We start from the raw sequence: 24,058 nt of genomic DNA, 5'->3' as shown, positions 1-24,058 counted from the left end.
ATTTTTAAATATAAAATTGATATTATATATTTCCTCTAGCCACGTCTTTAAATCTTATTTTTATTAATATTTTGGGTTAATTACATTTTATCCCCTTAAACTTTCACTCAATTCACAATGTATCTCCGAAATTACTAATTGCATCAAAGTGAACTCTCAAACTTTTAAAACTTCTCAATCCCTCCTTCCGTCTACCAGCAGTGTTAAATCTAACGAAAATTCACTGTATATGCTGCTCATGTGCATAACATTCACTATAAAGATGTAATTTTCATCTAATTTATTATTATTGACTATATAAAATATTAAATAAGATATGCTATCAATTAATAATACATCATTAATCATAAAATAATTTTTTTTATTAATTTATATATGATTAATGAATATCAAATAATTTTATTGTGTACATAAATTATTCATACTTGCTTGCAATTTAAATATAAAATAACTTTACATATTGTTAATAATTAATGATTTATTATTAATTGATAGCATATTTTATTTTATATTTTATATGGTTAATAATAATAAATTAGATAAAAATTATATTTTTAAAATAAATTTCTGTTAGATTTAACGTTGCTGATAGACGAAATGGATGGATTAATAAATTTTGAAAATTTAAGAATTTACTTTAATGTAATTAATAATTTCGAAAGTATTTTATAAATTGAGTCAAATTTGAGTGACAAAGTTTTAGGTATCGTTTGGATTCGAAGATGAATTGAGATTAGTTGTGAATAGTAGTGAGATTTGTGAATTAAAGTTGATAAATAATAATGAATAGTAGTGAGATGAGTTGAGATGAGTTAAAATTAGTTAAGATGACTTGCGAATACAAATCAGACCTTAATTAACTCTAATATTTTTAGACGAGGGTAATTGCTCATCTCTTCTCTCTCTCTCTGAGCCTGAGCCCTGAATTCGTAAATTCAGAGAATTTTCCGCCATATTTACTCGCAGCCATTTGGTTCCTACTCCCCACATTCAGAGTCGTACAACCTCCATTCTTCGCCTAGTTCGTAACCATTTCTCTCTCTGTTATATGCCTAGGGCTCAACATTTTATTGAGCCAATAAATTCTCTTCTGGTGCATCTATCTACAAATGATTAATTATATCTGCACATTGTTTGTTTCTCTTCATAAGAATTTATTTAATTTATTTTTGTTGGAACTGGGGAAAGAAATATCTCAGTTGTAATCTGACCTGATTGTCATGTTTTATTGATTTGGAATTCTTAGGTGGATTACGATAAAGCTAGCAAGTGAATTAAGCATTAGATGAGGCTTTTGCAGTTTGGATTGTTAGTGTCTCTAGCTTCAGGACTCGCTGCAATACTCGTCTACCTCACTAGCGTCACCCATCTCTGTACGTAATAGATTATGTCTATTTGTGCGTGATAGATACTTGCATGAGTAAACTTGATGAATGTGCCATTTTCAGACGAAAGTTATTGACCTTCGAATGAAGATTTGGAAGCCTTGCGGTCTTTGCACTTTGCAGAGCTATTTCCGGAAGTGTGTGGTGAGAAGTTTTTTAATTTTTCATTTTCTATCAATTTGAACATTGCAACATTTTTTTTTAATTCATCCAAATTATATTACTAAACTGATGAAATGATCACACCAGTTACTTTGTCGTTAAAATTGTGATTGGATAAATTCACGTGTTTGGATATGGAAGTGCTTCATTTGACTTCGTTTGAAAATGGAGTTACATTTGTGAGGAGTTTTTGTAGCTTGAAGCACGTAATCAATTCGAGTATCAGTTGAAATTCGAATCCAGTGGTTCTACTCTTCATTGACTTGTGTTTAGTGGATCTGACTTCTATGGGAGCTACGTGCCTAGGAAAGTTATGCTTTGCGTGATTCTTTGTGTAGCTACTGATTTTGGATTTCCGTGCAGAGAGCAAATAGATTAGGTTTACAAGCTGCGAGTGGCAAAATTATTGTCAGGTCAAGATTAACTTCCCTAGCGACACCATCCCCAAATGGGTAAATTCTTCTCCCAGATTTTCATCAGATGCTTGCATAGATATAATTTATATATTATGCATAAGTTAGTCATGTCAGCAAACATTTACTTTTGATTTTTTAAATTTAATTTTGTGGTATTTGGTGTTTCTTTACATTGCTCAACTGTATGTTGTTCTTCTCTGACTTAGTTCCTTGGAAATTTGGAATGTAAACAGAGAGATCCTAAAACTGGTGAACTAGAAGGGTTGTCATTTGATTTTAATCTGTGTGAAACTGTGGCTAGATGGGAACAGGTGAGCCTGCTGTTTTCTTGGAGATCCTATCATTCAACCTGTTTGATTAATTTTGAAGGAGACAAGATATGCCTAATAGACTTAGTGAAATATCTTTGTAATTGGCACCGTTGTGTAATAAAGTTAGGCCATGTTTGGGAAGTGAGATGAGTTGATCTCAAAACTTCTCATAGTTTTCTTCCCAAATATCACTCAAACACAAAACACTTTTCAATTTCAAATGTTCAACTTTTTCATCTAATTATTACAATTTTTCCAAACTTCCAAACAAAATACAAAAAACAATACAATTTTTTCAAATTTCAAAACAAAAATAATATTAAAAAATTATATTCAAACAATTTTTTAAATTTATAATATTTTTATTCAAATTTTTCTCTCATTTCCCAAAACACAATAAAAAATCTTAAATCAAACAATTTCACTACTATTCACAGAATTCTCATATCATTACCAAGCATGCCATTAATCTGTTGTTCCATTTCTCTTTGCCTTGACTATTGTCAAGTACACTGGGCTTTTTGATATGTTTGTTTAAGATTTCCTTATATGCTTTATATTTGATATGTCATATATTGAGTTATTATCAGGTGCGCAATAGTACCACAATACTCACCAAAGAATTCATTGATGCTTTGCCAAATGGATGGGAGGAATATGCATGGCGCAGGATCAATAAGGGAATACTTCTGTAAGTAGTTATACAACAAGCTGGTACTGGAATTAGTTTTAATCAATCTATTAATAAATTCTTGGATATAAGAAGTGTTTCATCTCATCTTATCTCATCTCATCATTACAACTTTATCAAATTCCCACACAAAATATAATAAACAATTCAATTTTTTCAACTTCCAAAACAATAATAATATTAAAAAATAATATTCTAACAATATTTTATTCAACTTTCAAATTTCATCTCATCTCAACTCACTATCCAAACGGCACCTAAATCATCTACCCAAAGTATGAACTATATAATATTTTTTTTTTGTAGGCGTGAACTATATAATATTGATACAACTGATCTATTTTCATGTAAGCTAATCACGAATTATTTAAAAGATGATAAAAGCTTTCTGGTTCCAAAGGCCCATATGACTTTGGCATTGATTTTACGTCTAGTACAATTATGATGTGAAATAAGACAATACTTTTACTTGTAGTATGAGATTATATCATTTTGATGTGTGCATAACAAAATCTTACTTTCCCTATAAATCCTGAGAAAGTTAAAAAATTATGCAAAAGAAAAACCTTGATAGAAAGTTGTAACTTTTTTTAGATATATTATTTTTTTCAAATGTAAAGTAAGTTCTTAAAGCTGCTGAAAATATTCACAGCCCCATGCATTCTGATGTAGCTCATTTCTCCATCGCAGCAATCACTGTGAGAACAAGACTCTATGCATGGAGAAACTTTCACTGGTACTCCCTCAAACACCACCATATCTTCCCCGACAATTTGGTCGTTGTGCTGTTATTGGGAACTCAGGAGATCTATTGAAAACAAGGTTTGGAAAGGAGATAGATGGTTACGATGCTGTTATCAGAGAAAATGGTGCTCCAATCCAGGTCAAGCTGCTTATTTATTGATGTTAGAATTCTGGCGTTTGCTTCACTTAATAACTGATCTTCCTTTTCTGTTATTGGATGCATTGCAGATCTATTCAGACTATGTTGGCAAAAAGAGTACATTCCGTCTTCTTAATAGGGGATCTGCCAAAGCTCTTGATAAAGTTGTGGAGTTAGATGGTATGAGCACCATGCTCTGTTGTAACTTGTGAATCCTGTCACATTTTACCAGGAACACTGAAGATATGGTTTCTGCAGAAACAAGGAGGGAGGTCTTGATCATTAAAACGACAATTCATGATATCATGAAGAAAATGATACTGGTCTGTATGTTGCTTCCCTGTAGTTTTGCTGGTCCCACAAAAAAACAATGGTCGACTCCAATATTTGTTGCATAAATGTGATTGTTTCTCCTAACATTTCCCTCTTGCTGTAAATCACCATCTAGAAACATAATCATAATTTCATAATTTTTGTGACTTTAAAAAATTGGTACTTACTTGTACATTCATTCCTTGAAAGTCATACATGTATTTCTATACTCTAGGAACTTGCTTTTCATGCTGATTTTGACCCAAAGATGAAAAGGAAGAAAGAAAAGTTTGCTTGCTGACAGCAAACCAATTTTTGAAATCTCCGCTCTTGCCTACTTGTTGAAATTTTGCTCTTACTTACCCCTCAAACCCCCAAAAAATTTGGAGAAAGCTTTACCATTTGTATTTCCTCTTGAATAAATGCTCACTTTGGCATTCCTTGATAATATAACATTACTTCCTTGCTTTTGGGGTTAATTATATTACTGAAAGCTTGAATTTTCTTTTTGGGGCCTTTTTATGCAGGATATTCCACTAAAAAATCCTGTATATCTCATGCTGGGTGCATCATTTGGTTCAGCAGCTAAAGGAACTGGGCTCAAGGCTCTTGAATTTGCTCTCTCTATTTGCGAATAAGTAGATATGCATGGCTTCACTGTGGATCCCGGTTATAAAGAATGGTATAAAATTTCTTTCAGCTGTTAGTGTTTCCAAATGAAATACTTTTATGTAAGGGATCCTTGTAATATTCTTTCAGGACTAGATATTTCTCAGAATCTCGACAAGGTCATACTCCTTTACATGGTAGGGCTTACTATCAAATGATGGAGTGTTTGGGAGTAAGTCTACAAGCTTCTTTTCTCTATTGATACATGTATAGTTTTGTTGGTATTAACCTAATGATGATTGGATCAGAATAAGTTTTTATTCTTTTTGAGAGAACAAAGACCACCAGTGCCCAGCCCTTCTCATGGGGCTTTGAAGTTGCAAACTCTATTAACAGGCTTCATTGAGCAAACAGTTTTATGTTGATTACTGAATTACAATCACGATGATCGCAAAATATGTCGGGTTATGCTTTAGTTTAATTTTTGCAAATAGAACTTTTCCTAGTAACAGCTTGTATGGGTGCTTCATCGCACTTCCTTCTTGATATAAGTGAAATATTATCATTTGTTGTTATTCTATATCATTAACTTCGTTTTGTCTTTTTCTTCTGCTTGTTAAGCTGATCAAAATCCATTCTCCTATGCGAGCTGATCCAAATCATGTCATCAAATGGGTACCAAGCCATGGCACAATTAGAGCTGCTAGAATTGCATCAGAGAAATTATTGAGGTAAGCGATCTTCTATTTTTCTTTGTAGATTTGAAAATTTATAGTTGAGAATAAGCTGCTAAAATTCATTGACTTGATGTTTGTTCATGAATGAATTGTGCAACTTCTATTTTCTCTCAAAAGCTTTATAAACCTTTGCAATTGGGATTGTCAAGTACTTGAAGCATGTTTGTGTATCGAGAGGTTCTGAAATTGATTCACCAGTTTTATGTGACAGGAGTCATCCATTTGTTGCAAGTGCTACAATTCGACAGTTTTGAGGCATGAGCTGATTCGTACATAGTTGCATCAACCATCAATATTGGAAAGAAGGAAAATTTTCTGGATTTTTTTTTTAAATAGATTCATTATATGGTGTCTTTCTGACTAATGGAAGCTTTGCACGACTACTGCCTTTCCTTTAGGCCTCATTTGTTTTCACAACCATTCTCATCTCATCTCATCTCATCTCATCTCATCTAATCATTACAATTTTTTCAAATTCTCACACAAAATAAAATAAACAATTCAACTTTTTCAAATCCCAAAACAAAAATAATTTAAAAAATATATATTCTAACAATATTTTATTCAATTTTCAAGTTTTATCTCAACTCTTCTCATCTCATCTCATCTGCGAAAACAAACGAAGTCTTGTAGAAAAAAATTTTCATTTGTGACATTCCAAATTCGATATCTCTGTCTGCATTGTTAATTGAGGTTTTTAATGCATTATCTCTTTTCTAATATAATATTAAGGAGAGGAATAGATGGAGCTTGTAAAGCATAATTCAAAGCCCAGATTACTTTTTAATAAGTGAAGCCTCGAGTGCTACAGTTCTTGAGTAGATTTATATTCAATAACACAAAGATTAATTTCCTATGAGCGATGCTAGGACACAAGGTCCGTGCCCATTCCAAACCATTTCTGACTTTCTATTAAGTTGAAACCTATTGTCTTGGACATGTGGTGAATAATTTGTCTGCTTCTGTGTTATGATCCTAAGGGTTAACAATTGTTAAAGATCCAACCATTGATCCAAAAGTCTTAAAACTGTTGGATGCTAATTTGGTTAAACCTTTAATCCTCAAGATCATAACATTCTGTTAATATGTTATTTTATAATTTTGTGTAGGAGGGTTGGAGGTGCGTCACCCACTTAAGTTGAGAGAGAGCCTACTAACATCAGAAAGGTCGCTGCTGACCATAAAAAATTTGTGAAGGGCACAACCATGTACCCGCTGGAGCACAGTCTAGGACAAGGGGTACTTTGCACAGTGCCAACCAATTAAATCACGCAGAGCTGACTGATACGGATTTATATCGGTTTCTCTATTAGCAATTGGATGAAGAAATTGCTGCAGGTCGATGATTGTTGAGTTTATTCCGGAAGCAGCTAGTATCTGTCAGTCCATGTTAAAGAATTTGGCCAAGGCGTTGAAGATTTTTCATGCCCCGGCCTTTTGTAAAAGCTTTAATAGTCCCTCATATGCAGATGGCAATTGGGTTGCAGGTGGAGGATATGCTTCCATTCCTTCTAAATGCACTTGTGTCAGCTGAAAGAATGTTCAAGGGATTGCTAGTACGCAGAAAAGGGTTTCCTTGTAACAGTCTTATTCCTTTTTTTTTTTTTTTTTTAGGGGAAAAAAGCACGAAATTTGTCAATTTTATTGATTTACTTTTCCTTTTGTAAGTGAATTTTTCAACAATATCTTGGTACTTCGTCAAATATTTCAAATTCTGTCTAACCTTGGTACTTCTTTTGCTTTTGTTTCCTGCGGCTAGTTTCCAACGGTTTTGTGTATAATGGATCAAAGGCCCAAAGCCCAACCACCTGGTTTGTTCATACTCTTTAGGACAGTTGCATTATCGGTGTTTCTGCTTTGTTTTGATACTTTGAACCTTCAACATGTTTATTCGTCTCTTTCTAAAACTTTCTTGAGTCCCTCTCCCAAATCTCAGTGCATTCCCTCGATGTAATAAAGGGATAGTAAAAAAAACATCTGATCTTCAATTATTTGGATGTATTATTAATTCCACTTTACTGCTTCGAAAGAAATCTTCCTTGCATTGCATTGCAGAGAACTGCTTGATGATTTGTATTAAACGTATTCAGGTATCATAACTTTCACTAGTTGGTTTTGGTGTTTTTGGTTTGTTGACCACTGGAAAGCAATTTGATTCTTGAAAATCAAAGTATTTCAAGTGGTAATCATATTATAGGACAGAACTATAAAATCTCAAAGTTATTGCATATTTGAAAGAATTAAATGTCATGTTTAAATCTAGAAATTGTATAGAATATAATTTAGTGTTCTCCATCTAAGTTTGTTGTTTTATTGAGTGCTCCAGTAGATTGAGCTAGCTTCATGGAGTAATTCATCGTTATTATGATTTGGTTTGAGGGAAAGGTTGGCTCCTCAATCCTCATGCCCATCTAACTTCTATTGCTTCCCTGCAGAAGAAGGAAAACCAGCAGAAGCTATTTAATAAATAAGAACTCTCTCTCTCTCTCTCTCATATGATTTCTACATGTGGGGCTGAAGCTGGGATGATTGCAAGTTTTTTTTTATAGTTTTTTTCGTTAATTTGATAGATATGAATAAATTAGCATGCATCTGCATTTCTATCCTATTTACAAGAATCATAAAGAGTAGCATGCGGTTAATTTAAATATGTTTTTGTGCTCTTCATTTCATCATTGATCATGTGTTGTTCAGTGATAAATGTTTGTTTGTGCCGTCTTGAGATCTTCTAAAGAAAATTATTCTTTTGATTAAACAAATGAAAACTTTATACCTTGTTTGCCATAGGAAGGTGTGATGCTCCTAAGCATAGGATGGATGCTGGAGCTATGAATTCAAGACCCATTGCCATTGGATTCATGCTTAACTTACAAATAAAAAACAAAAGGGGAAAGAGAGAGAGAGCATAGTTTTTTCAGAATCCTTTCTATATTTAAGTTCATTAATTTCATTTAAGCTTCCAATGATCATTATTTCCATGACTTCTAGGCCAGCACATGATGGTGTCTTTGACGATGAGATTGGTTTCTCTCCTGATGACTTGCGAAAATCTGAGCCACTCGAGTCATGATACGTGTAAGCAGTACTGGAGCTCCAATTGCTTTTCGTATGGGTTGATTCCAAGAACCTTTCCATTAAAGTTGCTCTACACTTTTGACTTATTTCAGGTACCAAATGACTACAACTACTGCAATTTCAATCGGTGCTTTCACCACTTTTATGCTTCCCAAATATTATTTTTATCTTCCCACAAAGAACAATACAGAATTTACTTTAGCGGCTGCTTTGCTACATATATATAATTCTCCATCTCACTTTCATTCTCATTCTCCTGTGTCCACAGCCATTTGGGGGTAGTTTGTGAAGTTGGAAGATTCAGCAGAAACCTCAGGAAGTTTCACTTTGGTAGAGGGAGTATTCCCCATTCCAGATCAGCTCCCTAGCTAGCTAGGTTGGAAGAGAAATTATTGATCAAGGATTCAATTCTCTCAACACTAGTGTTGAGGCAGTGCTGCCTGACAGCATTATTAATATTCTCATTAAATCAACTTTAGCTTTTAAAATAAATTATCCAAGGGTTAAAGAATTATACTGCAGACTTGAAAATAAATTTAGAGGTCTGCTAACACTGGATTTCTCACTTTTCAGAAAGGGATTTTTGAGTATCTTTACTGCTGAATGCTAAGGTCATCATCTTTAAAACTTTATAGATTTCTCCATAGATTTCATGGTTGCAAATGAAATAATTATGGACCTATATATGCTATGATTTCCAGATCCCAGCAGGTCTAACCCTTTAAGAAATATCAGGATAACTTTTTCAAGAAAAGAAGAAGACTATAAAAGTGTCTGTTATGGCCTACCGCAGCTTTAATCGACCTATATTATATATATATATATATATGGATTGCAATAATCGATGTAGCTTTAACTTTCTCGACCAACTGTCAACTGCCTTCTTTAGTACAAACGGTGAGTACTGATTAGGTCTCCTTCGTTTTGGTCAAGGTTTCTTCTTATTATGCTCTTATTTTACCAACCGCTTTTCTGAAACTTAACATTCAATACCCAACATTTTTCATTCCTCTTCCTTTTTTGTTGTGTTGAAAAGTAAAACATACATAGCAATATTAGCAGAAATGTACGGCTTTCTGGTTCAAGTTATGGGGTTAATATGCATGGGTAACTTGCTCGTAAAGTATTGAGTAAACTTCATATATGGATTGTGGAAATGGATGATTGGGAAAAGGACAGTCCTAATGGCATCATCCTAGCTTTCAGAAGCTGCGAACTAAAATACAAAGAAAAAAAAAAAAAACAGAAAGATATATTGAGAAGGGAACAGAGAAAAAAGAAAAGTAAATGAAGGAAGTAAGGAAGTGTAGGCGAAACTGAGGGAGGTGTGGTTTGAACAAGATGATTGCAGTAGACTAGTAGTTGTTGCTTGTGGTGTTTGACGAATGTCCCAACAGTGTACCAATTTGTGCTAATAAGACAACTACTCATTATTGTATCTGCCTTTGGTAGCAATTAATTCAGGAAAATGATTATACGCCATGTTTTGTTCTCTTATTGTTATCGTTCATGTATTTTATTTTATTTTTTAATTTTTTTATTTAATAATTGAGAAAGTGATTATTAGTATATTGATGTTTTTTAAATGTTAAGAAAAAACTCAATTTCTATTGAAGACATGTTTAACTTTGACTGCTGGGCGATATAGTAGCAACACCTAATTAAATAGGAAAAGCATTATCTCATTAATGGTTGAATGCCAATGTTTGGCTTAGTAACGAAATATTTCTATTTCCTGGGAAAAAAATAACAGGGAAAGGATTATCCTTAATTTCCGTAACCCAACATTCCTAAAAATTAAGGGGTAGAAACTGGAAGAATTGAATATAAAACCACCAACCAGATTTGCCTCTTATTTTGTGAGAGTCGTGTAAATTGTAGTAGCTACTAGATTAGGATCAATAAAAAAGTGGATTTTTTTTTTTTTATCAAATTGAGCGTGTGTAATTTACATATTTTAAGATTGTAAATATTATTTTTTATAGAATAATACTATATACAATCGTAGAGTGTGCAAGTCGTACAGTCGCTTTGAAAAAAAGTGAGTTTTACTATTACCAAAATTAATTTTTTTATGTGAATCTCGTATTTATTCATTTTTTTCAAAATGATTGTGCAGTGCTTATACACTTACGACTACAACTTGCATTTCTTTTTTTTTACAATATAGAGATAAAAAAAACAATTAAATAGATCTTATAACATTTATTACGTATTTAATATAATTTAGATAAAACATCTGGGCATCGGCAAATGTTATTCATATCACGTGTGTTGAAATTCTAAAGCTCATACAAGAATCGGAAATTTTGATTTTTTTTTTTTTCATTTTATGTCAATATATTTGCTCTCAACTGACAACTAACTGTCTGATGCATACCATAATTATGTTCTTAGAATAACAAAGCAAATAAGAAGAGCAATACCACTTACAATTTTTAAATAGAGATTGTATTATAAGTTTAATAATTTTATTTTTAAATTTTTTTTAAATTATAATAATTTTCTTATTAAAATAATATTTTTTTAAATGAAGAATTTGCACGTACAATTTACATTTAAAGACTATAAATAGAATTTATCGGAAAAGAAACCATTGGAAGGACCAGTTGTTTTTACTGTTTTTAGTCATACATAAGGTGACAGTCCAGATGGCTGCCTAACCCAATATTTAAATAATTAATAATAATAATAATAAGGGCAAAGAAGGAAATAAGAGCGATGGCTTTGGAATATTTTTCTTGGAAGAAAGTGTTGTAGATAAGTGAAATCAATGGATAGTCTGGTCAGGAGGGTCAAATACGTTGACGTATTGTATACACTCAGTTCATAACACCACCAAAGTCCTAAAAACCCAACCAAATCATACCCTTTTTTTTTTTTTTTTTTTTTTGATAGTTTCGTTTCCAATAACTATAAGGACAGGTGGCAGATTTTGATTCACTCCCACCACCAACTTTTGCCCCTCCCTTTTTTATTTATTAATTTTTTTTTTTTTTTTTTGCGTGCGTTTTTTATATTCAACACTTTTTTTTTTTATTATTATTTATCGCTTATTCCTGGACCCACATCGGCTTCTTGGTGGTGGACTCGGCAATCAGCATCCCCCAAGTTTGAGAATTCTTGGTCCAAAATTAACCACTTCGGACGATTTTACCCCCTTCTCCCTTGAATTTTATTTTGCTTTTTATATCCTTTGTATTGTCTAAACTCATATTTGACTTCTTCCGCCTAATCATTTATTTTAAGACTATTTTCTCCCATTAGAGATAGAGATATCTCCATGAATATTAACTTTTAAAGTTGAAAACTAAATCCAAATTTGACAATCAATTCCAGTGATCTAATCTGTTTATATTTATAAACTAATCAATTAAGTTTGGTTTGAATACAAAAGTTCATCAAACTCATTTCATTTAAACATTATAATTTTATCAAATTTTTATATAAAATAAAATAAATAATTCAACTTTTTTAAATCCCGACTTCTTAACTCACTATCCCAACTTTTTTAAAATAAAATAAACAATTCTTAATTCACTATCCAAACTTCCTCTTATAATCATATATATATATATATTAAAAAGACCAAGTCCAATAATAAAACAAACAGTTAGATTCAACAATGCAATTTCTATTTATTCAAAAAAAGAGAACATAATTTCTAATGGTATTTATTTATTTCTATTACTAAAATGGGATTCCTAAAAGAGCAGTAGCATGAAACAGGTCTTGAGAAGAATGAGTTTTTTTTATTTTTTTCATTTATTTTTTATATTTTAAAATATTTTTAAAAAATAATATCATTAAAAAAAATACTTCTTTAATTATTAAATAATTAATTAATTAATTAATTATCGAGATGAAATTTCTGTGACTCTAGTATTTTTCTTCCCAAAAACAAACACTAGTCAACTAGTGGAAGTTACATCTACATGAGGGTCAATTTGGGAAATATGCACTAAGCCCCCCAAAGCGATTCCCCCCGTCTGGTGGGCCCCTCCAAGTTTCGTGGCAAATTCGAGACAAGTTCGTTTTCTTCGCTAACTGTGGGGCCCGACACTCCCATAAAAAGAAAAATATTCACATCGGACGATTCATATTAGTCCACTTACCTACCAATTCGCATGCCCCACATCCCATTCGCATGCTTTGACGGCGACGATTTTTCGCATTTCTCTCTCTCTTCTTTTTTTTCTCTAAAGAATTTTCCTTTTTAAAATAAAAAACAAAACGACACAAATGCCCTTCATAGCGCTTCCCGTGGGTCCCGCCATTAATTAAAATCGAAGGGCCCAAATCCACCACCGCCCTTCGTACTTACGACCAATGACGGTCACGATTTACGACATATCTTAGAAGTTAGAACTCAAAAAACGAGAAAATAATTCGCTATCATTTTTCATTTATAAAACAATTATTACTATCGAAATTAATAATAAATTAATCAAACAGAGAATGTAAACAAATATTCCCAAGGTGGGCAAGATAGTAATTTCGTAACAACGTCCCAACATTGACGAGCCGTACACGAGTGGAAAGGAGGTTTTTTTTTTTTTTTTTTTTGACAGAGTAAAGGAGTTTAAATATTAGTATGTTAAAAATCATTATTTACTATATTAGATTGCCAGGTTTCACATTCAAAGATCCAAGAGATTTCCAAACCGGAAAAGGAAAAGCATATTTTATATATATATATATATATATATATATATATGGAATTGGAATATGTATGTCTTAGATTTCTCACATTGATTCTTCAGAAACGTGCTTCTCTGGATTTTTTTTCTTTTTCTTTTATGTAATTTTAGCAACTTTCATCTCAATTCCCATCAATTTCAGTCTTTGATCACCAATATTCGCTCGAAATCATGCCCTTTCTGTGACTTGTGTGAAAGATTCAAGATTTTTTTCCGGGTTTGATTGGAGGAATCGAGAAAAACTTGAAGGGGTGGTTTACGCTTTTTCCGTGCTACCGATGCCAGATAACCGGCAGGTCCAGAAGAATGCTACTCCTAATCAATCCGCTAATCCCATTGAAGGTAGTACTGAATTTCGTGCACCCTTTGTAGAGTGTTAGAGATCTGATTATGGCTTTTGTGAAATATCTCTGATGTTCTGGCACTGATCGTGGTGTTGTGTTTATTACAGTTATCATATTTGCTTTGTATGTGAATAGTTTAAGTCGGTTTTTTTTCCTGTTCTCTGTTTCTAATTCGTATGTTTGGTGCTATTTGGGTGTTCTGATGAAGTATGATCCATGGTACATTGCATATCGAGAATTGGAAGACTCTTGCCTTTTGTGGGGCTTATGTGATGTGTACCTTAATTTTGAGCTTGTTTCGATAGAGTGTTGTTTACCTTGTTTTCTTTATTTGATGTAAGATAGGTTATGACTTTGAGAAACATTGATAGTTGGGGCTATGAATGTTGAGGCTTAGGAAGGAATCGGGCTTGTTATTTTTTGTGACAACGGTAAAATGTGTTTTTTATCAAGCTAAATATAGTCATGTTACGATACCTTTCATGATTGCAGTGAATGTTTTTTGTGTTTTTCGGATGTTTGCTGCCTGATACAACAAAAACCGCAATGTGAATTCAGGCTTTGAATAATTTTAGTTTTGCTGTTGTTATTTTTGTACTTATATGTCAAAATTTAGTGTGGTGGCCCTTTTATCATCTTAATGATTGTTTATAAGTGGGTTGTTGTTTTTGGGGAGCTTCAGTAATTTATGCAATGCAGATTCAGGCTATTCAAAATTCTGGATTATATATATATATTTTTTTTTGTGTGGTGATTTAGAAGCATTTTGGCGGTTAAAAATCAATGATAATCAGGAGGGTGGTGGTGCCGCCCAATCAGCTCCATATCCTGATCGACCTGGTGAACCTGACTGCCTGTATTATTTGAGGACTGGATTTTGTGGTTATGGAAGTAACTGTCGTTATAATCACCCTTCTTATGTTTCTCAGGTAATAAAGCAATTACTTTTTGCATCTTAAATGGAGCTAGGTTGAGCATTATCCTTAATAGTCAAAACCACATCATCTTCTATGCTTTTTTTTCTCTCTCTTTTATGTGGCTTTCACTGAAGGATCATGTTTGCCGCATCCACCTGGTTCTTAGTTTTCAGCACTGACCACCCTTCTATTAAATTGTAACGTGTAGGGTTCTCTGTACAGTGTTGAACTCCCAGAAAGAGTTGGACAGCCTGATTGTGGGGTATGATTTTAATCTACGTCGATTGTTGAAAAAGATTAAGAAAGAATGAAAAGAAATAAAATTGTACTCTTTTCTTTATTGGTGTCTCTTATTTTACTGTTTGTTTTGTGATCTGTAGTAGTGGAAGTAGTAAAAACAAAATTACAATGTGGTTTGCTTTCTAATAAATGTTTTGTTTAATTTGATATACCTTTCAACTTTATAGATATAGAAAGTTATTATATTTGTAACTGGCAGTTGTTGCCCATTCTTGAATTAATAATACTTGTTTACTTATAAAAAAAAAGATATAGAAAGTTATTACTTCTTATTTAGTATATTAAAGATTCCATAAGAATTATTCTAGGAGCTGACAGTTTTGGAGAAACATGAATTTGGCACAAGAATTTCTAGTAGGCAAAAAAGGATAAGTAACAAGCTTTCTGACAGCAACATTTAAATGATGTTATTCTGTGGGATTTCTGGTTTTCACCAGTTCTTCCCCATTATATAATCTGTTGCGGACAGTTGCAAATTTGTGTAGGATTTGTTGCCAGTAGGAGAAATTGTTCCTTGATTAATTGTTTCAGGATGGAAACACCATCTGTATTTGAGATTTATTTTCACCTATCATCTGTATGCTGTGGAATGTTTATCTATATGTTCTCAGATGTTTATCTAAATGATAGCTTGAAGTTCATCTGGATCATCCTTCTAATTATTGGTAGTAGTTTATGTATGTTCATCTGGGCCATGCATTGCAGTACTTTCTGAAGACAGGGACCTGTAAATATGGATCAACATGTAAATATCATCATCCAAGGGATAGGCGTGGTGCTGGACCAGTCTCATTCAACGTTGTAGGTCTCCCCATGCGTCAGGTCCTTATCTTTGTCATTTTAGTGCTGTTTACTGATTCATTTGCGATAAATGCAAAGAAAGATGCCACCAACCTTCCCTTCTCTCTCTTTTTGTTAAGAACATATTGTTCTGATCTTTTTTCAGGAAGAAAAACAATGTTCCTATTACATGCAAACTGGATTGTGCAAGTTTGGAGTTGCTTGCAAGTTCCATCACCCGCAGCCTGCATCACTTGGAACTGTTTTACCAGTAACTGGGCATGCTGATGTTGGATCTATGGGCTCAACAGTTATGCCTTCATCAGGTCTACCTTATGCCGGTGGACTTCCTGCATGGTCATTACCAAGAGTGCCGTATATATCTGGCCCGCGTTTTCCTGGTCCGGAAACTTACATGCCCGCTTTTCTTCCTCAAGGCATTGTACCTGCCCAGGGCTGGAACACGTACATGGTCGGTACATAATCTCCTAAATTGAGCAAATTGTTGCTTTAAATTATAAGAACTTGCATTTGGTTTGGTTTGTTTTCTATTTGGCTGTTTCATCATTATTTCCACCTCTCTATACAGTTCTTATAGGAACAATAAGCCATTTTGTAGCTTAATGTAGTCCTTTTGGAACTATGTTACAAGGATACTTTCAAAGCAATTAGCAAGCATAGTTGACACCAGTGTAAAGTTAATTTCACTTTTTTTTTTAAGATTCTTGGACAAGTCTTTCACCACAACAATGTGGAAACTGGCTCTATGATTTTTCTGTCGTGGCGGCCGACCTGTGACCCTCACTGTACCGTATCTGCTAGAGCATTAATCATTGCCTATCGGTTGGGGTGAGCTGTGTTGCAATGTTAGCTGAAAACAACAGTTTTATTGTTTATGGGATTTAAGTGTAAAGACGAACAAGTGCTTTATATAATTTTTGGTTGCAAAAGTTATTATGAGATAACCAAAAAGTATAAAGAAATTTGCTTGGTGATAATTTCTTTGGTGACGTTGTTGTAATGTAATTATGATGGCCAAAAAAAAAAAAAAAAGGCATAGCCTAATTATCATCTGCCTATACACATTTGAACACATAAGCCCCTTAAATTGAGCATTTTAATGCTCTTAGATGGCCTCATTTCATTGTTCCTCTTTCAGCAAAAAAGATTAGTTGTTGCACCTAGTTGGATACTGGAGATGGTTCCATTAGGTTGTGCTGGAATTCTCTTCACTTTTATGGCATCTAGATGGAGGCTGGAGATGGTTTTGTTAGGCCTCGTTGGAAATTTCATCACTTTTATTTTTTGATCATGCTTTCCTTCCTTTCTTTACTCAGGGAAACATGAGCCCTATGTCTCCTAACGGTTCTACTGCTGTTCTTTATTCCAACTTTATTTACAACTCCAAGAATCTAGGTGAGTCAGCTTCAAGAGGGCTGTCATCAGGAACTACTCCAAGTCTCCCTGAGAGGCCTGATCAACCAGAGTGCCGGTATTTTATGAACACTGGGACATGCAAATATGGATCTGATTGCAAGTTCCATCACCCAAAAGAAAGAATTGCACAATCAGGGGCAAATCCGCCTGGCCTTCCCTTGAGACCGGTATGTTTTTTCATCTATATAATAAACAGTAACATGCATGTTACTTTGCCTAACAGCCTGCTTTCAGAATTGCTTGAAACTTTGGTGTAATTTTGAATATCATGAATGTCTTTTGAAAGAATTTCATATTTCTGTTCTTTTGCAAATTTGAACTACTTACAAAGTACCATATTTTCGTTCGTAACTTGTTTGCCGTTGATTAAAGTTTCGAGGAATATATTGATTATTTCATAATTCAGCGAATTACTGTTGCTATTGGAGCTCTTATAGTGAGCTAGCTATAGATAAAATTTAGCCAAAGTTTGGCTAGCTAGCTCAAAACACACCCCATAACAAACTAAGTAAATTTACCCATTGTTATTTCGGCTGGCCAAATCTAGCCAATGAAACTGGCTAGCTATTCACTTTTCTATCATTATTTTATTTTTGGGTTCTACCATCAACGTATGCATCAACGTTTGCATCAGATTTTTCATTTCGCGTTTCGCATGATTTCATCTCTTCCGAAGCTTAACAAGAAAATAGAAAAGACCACCAATTCGATTTCTTCTACAACACAAACTTCAAATACTTGGTAAATCAGCATCTACAAACTTTTTCCCCAACTTGTTCTCCAATATTTGCATATAATTTTTTTTTTTTTCTCACTTGGTAGCTCTGTTTTTCGTTAGAGTTTCTTACTTCGTTTTATTTTTTTCTCACTTATTCATCTTAACCGTCAATTAAACAGAAGGTGCTATTTTGAAGAGCCTGTGAATTTTGATCATTTTGATAGGGAATAAATTGTCATGAGAATAAATAGGAAATAAATATTCTAATTAAGAATAGTTAGTTCACTACTAATGTCTTAGTTTCTTGTTCCTATGTTTGCGCTATCAGTGGATTGACTTCTGGCTCTGCTATGTGCAGGGGCAAGCTGTATGTTCGTACTACAGTATGTATGGGCTCTGCAAGTACGGCCCAACTTGCAAATTTGATCACCCAGTTGTGGCGGTTCCTCATAATTATAGCTTGGGCCTCCCTAATCTAGCTATGCTTGATTCACATCGCTTCAGTAATCCGAGAAGCATGTCAACAGCCCACTCATCTGAGACTTCCCCTTCTAAATCATCAAAATTTCCTGATTGGGTCCAGAAACATGATGCTGCTAGCAACAAAAATGAGAAATCAGACACAAAGACTTCAGAGGATTCACCTGAAGAGGAGGCCGGTTCTTCACCACACTCCATTCCAAGCTCAGCAGCAGAACCTTTACATGATCAATCTGTTTGAAGTCACTTCTCTTTAGTTCTATTGTCATAGCACGTTTTGATGCATGATATCAAGGAGATATCTATTACCGGGGACCTCCTGCACCCCTTTTTTCACCTGCGGTTCTGTGGAGCTTGGGGTGGGGAGGGCGTGGAAGGCATTTTTTGTGGTGAATAAGAATGCAGGTAATAGTTTGTAAGAATTCCCAAAATTATTACCCTTTTTTTTTTTTTTTTTTTTTTTGTGCTGGATGATATTCATTCGAGTTGATGAGGGCATGCAGAATGCTTGTTGTTTGATTGTTGAGTGAAGTTTAGAATTATCGAGCCCTGCAACCTCTTGCTTTTTGCTTACACGAAAATAGCAGCTATTGGTGATATGATTCAATAGTATTAGATGTGCCATGAGCTGTCAGACACCTGCACAAATATGAAAAAACGCCCATATTTTGACATGGGTGAAGCTATGTTCCCCTCCAAATGTGTCAGTGTCCCTAATGCATTTTGTTTTTTGGTTTTTTTTTTAATGTTAAAAAATAACACCAAAAAAAAAAAAGTTAAAACATTAAAACAAACAAAATGCAGATACTTTTGAGGGCACATTTGGAGGCAACCAAGCATTTTCTTTTGGAAAAGTCTAATACGCCGCCCAAATCATATCACTCGGTGTTTTTTCTTTTTACCGAATCATAAGGAAAGTAATTTTAAATGTATTGATATATTTTTTTATTTTTTAAAAATATTAAAATATATTAAAAAATATGAATAGAAAAATAAAACAAAAATTACTTTTACAACTAGCGGTAATACCGAACGGTGCTACTCAGACGGCAGAGTAGCACCGCTCTTTTTCTTTTGCCGTATCAAAACAAATCAATACACATACATACCACAGCATACTATAAAAGCGGAGTGTTGTTACACCAAAATAACAACACATCAACGCTTGCTGCCTTCATGGTTTTGCTCGGACATACCCGGGGATGAATCCCCTGCACAGTGCGTTCATCCAGTTTACGCAATTGATCTTTGAGGCCTAAGAATTGTTGCACATTGATCTCTAAAGAAAAGGCCACCCTTAAGTCTTGGCATAGTTTTGTTTCTTTTTTATAATTTGTAGAGAGATAAATTAATACAGAGATCCATATTATATTTGCACACTTTAAAATAACATTTTAAGCCTAAATAAAATATAAATAATGAATCTATCAAATTATACATCTTTCTTTGGGGTTTTAAAATTGAGAAATAATATTTGTAGTCGTAGAGTACGCCAGCATTGCGCACTACTTTTTAAAAAAATAGTTAATATGAAATTCACATAAAAAAATTAATTTTTTTAATAATAGATCTTACTCTTTTTTTAAAAAAATATGCAGCACTTGCACAACATATAACTATATCTAGCTAGTATTACTCTTTAAAATTGAGGAGCGTTACAAATCATCCTTTCACTATTATTCTCTGTTATGGCATTACATAAATAGGAAAATATATATCATCCTTTATTTATATATGTATATATATATATATATATATTAATAATTCGATGTCATATACGAGGATGATAATTAAGAGTGTGATAAATAGTGCAAATCCCCCTCATCAACACCTAACTTCCATAAGCTTCATAAACTATCAATTTCTTGCGATTGCCCATACCATAAATGAATTACAATGTACACAATTTTCTTCTTTGAAAATTCGAGATTATCCCTATAGTTTCTCAAAAAGTACAGAATGTGCTATCAAGTTTTTTTAAGAAAAGATTATAAATAACAAAAACTACTTAAAACTTAAAATAAAATAATTATGAATTTTATTATTTATAGTTTTCTAATTATTTCATTTTTAAATTTCATGTTTTCTTTGAAATAAACCATTCATTTTATTTTATTTTATTTATTACTTAAATTTATCTTCAATTTCCATCTTTCAAGGTATTTTTTTTTTCTTCTTTAGACATTTTTAAAATTTTCGATTTCTCTAGCAAGGTTATCTATATTTAATTTTTTATGTGGGCGATAGATTACAAATATTTAATAATCCAAATATAAAATAAGGGAATGCTAGGGGAGTGAGATGATATGATAATTTTGTGAATAATAGTAAAATAGTTTGTGAATCATAGTGAGATAGTTGAGTTAGTTTTTTATGGGATTTTGGAAAATGAGAGAAAAAAAAGTTGAATACAAAATATTATAAAGTTAAAATATTGTTATAATGTAGTTTTTTAATATTATTTTTATTTTGAGATTTTAAAAAGTTGAATTCTTTTTTATTTTTTGTTTGAAAGTTTGGAAAAATTGTAATGATTATTTTGAAAATATTTTCATTTGAGTAATGTTTGGGAATGAGAATCAAAAGGGTGTCAAATCGTGTTAAAAGGTCGTGTTCGTGTCGTATCAAGACATGTACATAATACTTAATGGTTCAACCCGAACACGACTCGTTAAGAATTTCATGTCAAAATCTCAAATTTTAACACAATCCATTAAGAAAACGGGTTGACACAACACAACCCGACTCGTTTCAACCCTTTTATCTACTAGGTTGAACAGTCTCGTTTCAACCCATTTAACCTAATTGATTTTACATAAATATTAAAATATAAACAATATCTATAAAAAATAAAAAAACTAACTACAAATTTAAAATTATAATCCAAACAAGAAAAATACCGACATTAAAATCTCAACAGTACCAAATATGATAAATACACAATTACACAAATATGATAAATACACATTGTAAAATATTAATATTACAATCTCAAATTTGATAAACATACAAATTTAAATAAATTAAGAACTTGAAGAAGGAAATGTAGCAATTCAGAAGTTGAGATTTGAGAAAATTGAGGGACTCGAGGGCCATAGGGTTACTAGTTAGGGTTTTTTCAAATTTTCAATTTTAGGTGTAAGGGTATTAATGTACATTCAACTTTATTAACAGGTCATAACAGGTTGACCTATTAGTGACCTGTTAAACAATCGTGTCTTAATGGGTTAATCATTTTTTATCCGAAGCCGTTAAGGCCAAATCTAAACTTCTTTTTATCATATTGTGTTCCTGTTAAATTAACGGATCGTATTATATATTATTACCATTTATTATGAGATGATAATTTTAAGATAAAAACCTTTTACAAACAAGTACTTAATTTGTGAAGAATTTGTGTTTTTTCTTTCGTCTCTGGAATATTGGGATCTGATACAGTATGGTCGGCCCCACACGATGTCGTGCACACTTTCATCATTCCGCCACTGCTATCAAAATTCGTGGACCCCGCTTTCTCTGCCTATCTTTAATCTCCACCGTCCGATGTTCCCCCCATTTTAACATACCAATCCAGCTTTACCACCCGCTTCAAGCTACCCAACCGCACCTCTTTTTTAGGCCAAATGATGCTAACGTGCGCTTCTGGGAAACTCTACAACAATTACGAAAAAGACAAAATGTGCGTAGTACGCTACCTAAAGGCTTACGTTAGAAGCAAATTCTTTTTTGGGGGGGTCTACGTTGCGCTATGATAACGTGACACGTGGATTGAATGGTCCCCACGTGCCACGGTGGAATATTAATACGAGAGGGAGCACAAATATTATTAGATTGAAAAACCATTTACAGGTAGGTAATTATTTTCAATAAAATAAATTGTTAGAAATTATAGAACCATTTCGTCGTTATTTCAAATTAGTATCATTTATTCACTCTCGTATCAATCATATTTAAACGCAATAAAAATCTAAGAGAATCAGCATTAATTTATCTATATGCAAATATGAAATCATATATTTTAAAGATTATCTTTTCCATTCAATAAAAATTCTCATATTGAATTATTTATCTTTAAGTTAAAACAATAATAAAGTATTATTTTTTTTTCTAAAATTAATTTTTTATTTTATTTTACAATTAACACCTACTGCATAAGAATACAAATTCCATTGATAAAAAAAATCTCGTTGATGCCAAGAGAGAAAGTGAGAAGAGAGAAAAAAAAGTAATAAATTAACATTTATAGAGTGAATAGCGCATCTGCAAAAATAAATTAACATTGTTTATAGTTATGAAAATATTTACATATGCATAATCTACTATAGTCAATTTAATAGTCTAGTTATATAAATATCTGTTTGCATTTGCATATAGATAAACTAATACAAATGCTCTAAAGAAAATTAGATATTGTCATGTAAACATAGTCAAATAATCTTGAAATAGTAATGTAGTTTATAGTATGAAATATTCTACTAATTATAAGTAGGTATAGATAACATATTTAATAAAATATTTAAATAGCATAATTTGATTTAGAAGAAAAATAAGTATTAATATTTAAATAATGTGAACAACGTGTTCTATACACCAATTAGATAATAGAATAACTGTTACAATAGTATATATAAATAGATAAATATTAGTTCAAATGCTTAATTCTAACACATTCCTATAAATAGGATAAATGCGATTTCGATGATTATAAAGTATCTACTATTACAAAACAATATGAAAAAATCATAAACGTTCAAAACAATTGGATGATCACAATGGACCAACCTTCGGATTAGATCTTCCTAACTATCTTTTTTATAAAGTCACTGTATGGCAGCTAGATGGAGAGGTATGGAGACATTCTCCATCGAATTATGTCACTTTGTAAATTTATTTTTACAGTATAATTTTGTAAATAAAATATATTCTTTTCAAAATTAAAATACTTACGCTTTTTTAATGAAAGCTTTTGAAAAGTAAAAGAAATTTCTTTAAAATATTTTTCAGACTATTAAACTAATGCTGCACACTGCTACCATGTGCTAATAATCTGATCAAATACGTATGTTTAAAAAAAAATGATTGGAAAAACTAAATAATTTAAGAAAAAAAGAAGGATGAGCTAATGCAATTGTTCTTAGGCCTCATTTAGTTATACATATAAGATAAAATGAGAAATATGTGAATAGTAGTTAGATATTTTGTTAACAATAGTGAAATAATTTAGATTAAGATGTTTTATAAAATTTTGATAAATGAGAGGAAAAAATTGAATAATAATATTATAAAATTAAAATCTTGTTAAAATATAGTTTTTTTAATATAATTTCTGTTTTGAGATTGGAAGATGTTGAATTATTTTTTGTATTTGTTTGAAAATTGAGAAAAACTATAATTATTAGGTAATGATTATATGAAAAAGTTAAGATTTCTAAAATTAAAAAATATTTATGTTTGAATGGTATTTGATATTAATATAAGATAAGATAAGATGGATGTAAACCAAAATCAAACGGGCCTTTCTTGTTTCAACATTTAGGCTTAAGTTTGGGTAGTAAAGTGATTTCAGATGATTTATGAATAATAGTAAAAAATTAATGATAAAATATTAAATAATACTAAAAAAATAATATATTAAATAGTAATGTGGTAATCTTACTGCCCAAACATAACCTTAAAATCCTATAAAAAAACATAGCCTTAAAATAAAGAGGAAAATTTAAAATTATGTGGAAGAGTGATGCTAAGCTGTCTGTCACTCAGCAATAGTTGAATGTGCTATTTAGGTTAAATTCATCTTTTTT

At 32.2% G+C, this 24,058-nt stretch overlaps 1 protein-coding gene and 1 pseudogene across 4 annotated transcripts; both read left to right on the top strand.

Moving 5' to 3' along the window:
- Nucleotides 1–887: 887 nt before the first annotated feature.
- LOC121248595 lies at nt 888–9,179 on the top strand (annotated as a pseudogene).
- Nucleotides 9,180–13,197: 4,018 nt separating this feature from the next.
- On the top strand, nt 13,198–18,807 carry LOC121248591 (zinc finger CCCH domain-containing protein 3-like). 4 transcript variants are annotated; one of them, XM_041147098.1, is made up of 8 exons: nt 13,198–13,502; nt 13,533–13,623; nt 14,385–14,554; nt 14,751–14,804; nt 15,548–15,664; nt 15,789–16,094; nt 16,960–17,226; nt 18,136–18,807. In XM_041147098.1, the coding sequence occupies exons 2-8, from the start codon at nt 13,560–13,562 to the stop codon at nt 18,496–18,498; spliced, it is 1,341 nt and encodes a 446-aa protein (XP_041003032.1). In that variant the 5' UTR covers nt 13,198–13,502; nt 13,533–13,559; the 3' UTR covers nt 18,499–18,807. The 4 variants fall into 4 exon arrangements, with proteins under 4 accessions (XP_041003032.1, XP_041003033.1, XP_041003034.1 ...); XM_041147099.1 differs by having other exon boundaries at nt 13,198–13,623; nt 15,548–15,643; XM_041147100.1 differs by having other exon boundaries at nt 13,198–13,623; nt 17,032–17,226.
- Nucleotides 18,808–24,058: the final 5,251 nt, after the last annotated feature.

Source organism: Juglans microcarpa x Juglans regia, chromosome 2D (genome assembly GCF_004785595.1).
Source record: "Juglans microcarpa x Juglans regia isolate MS1-56 chromosome 2D, Jm3101_v1.0, whole genome shotgun sequence".
Classification (NCBI taxonomy): Eukaryota; Viridiplantae; Streptophyta; class Magnoliopsida; order Fagales; family Juglandaceae; genus Juglans; species Juglans microcarpa x Juglans regia.
Note: the sequence above shows the minus strand (reverse complement) of the source record. Positions and strands in the feature narration are given on the sequence as shown.

Bases quoted from the DNA above. Each gene is read 5' to 3' on its own strand.
- LOC121248591 (XM_041147098.1), top strand. From the start codon at position 13,560: ATGCCAGATAACCGGCAGGTCCAGAAGAATGCTACTCCTAATCAATCC. The intron at 14,555-14,750 runs GTAATAAAGCAA...TGTAACGTGTAG, and splicing joins ACCCTTCTTATGTTTCTCAG to GGTTCTCTGTACAGTGTTGA. The intron at 14,805-15,547 runs GTATGATTTTAA...CATGCATTGCAG, and splicing joins TTGGACAGCCTGATTGTGGG to TACTTTCTGAAGACAGGGAC.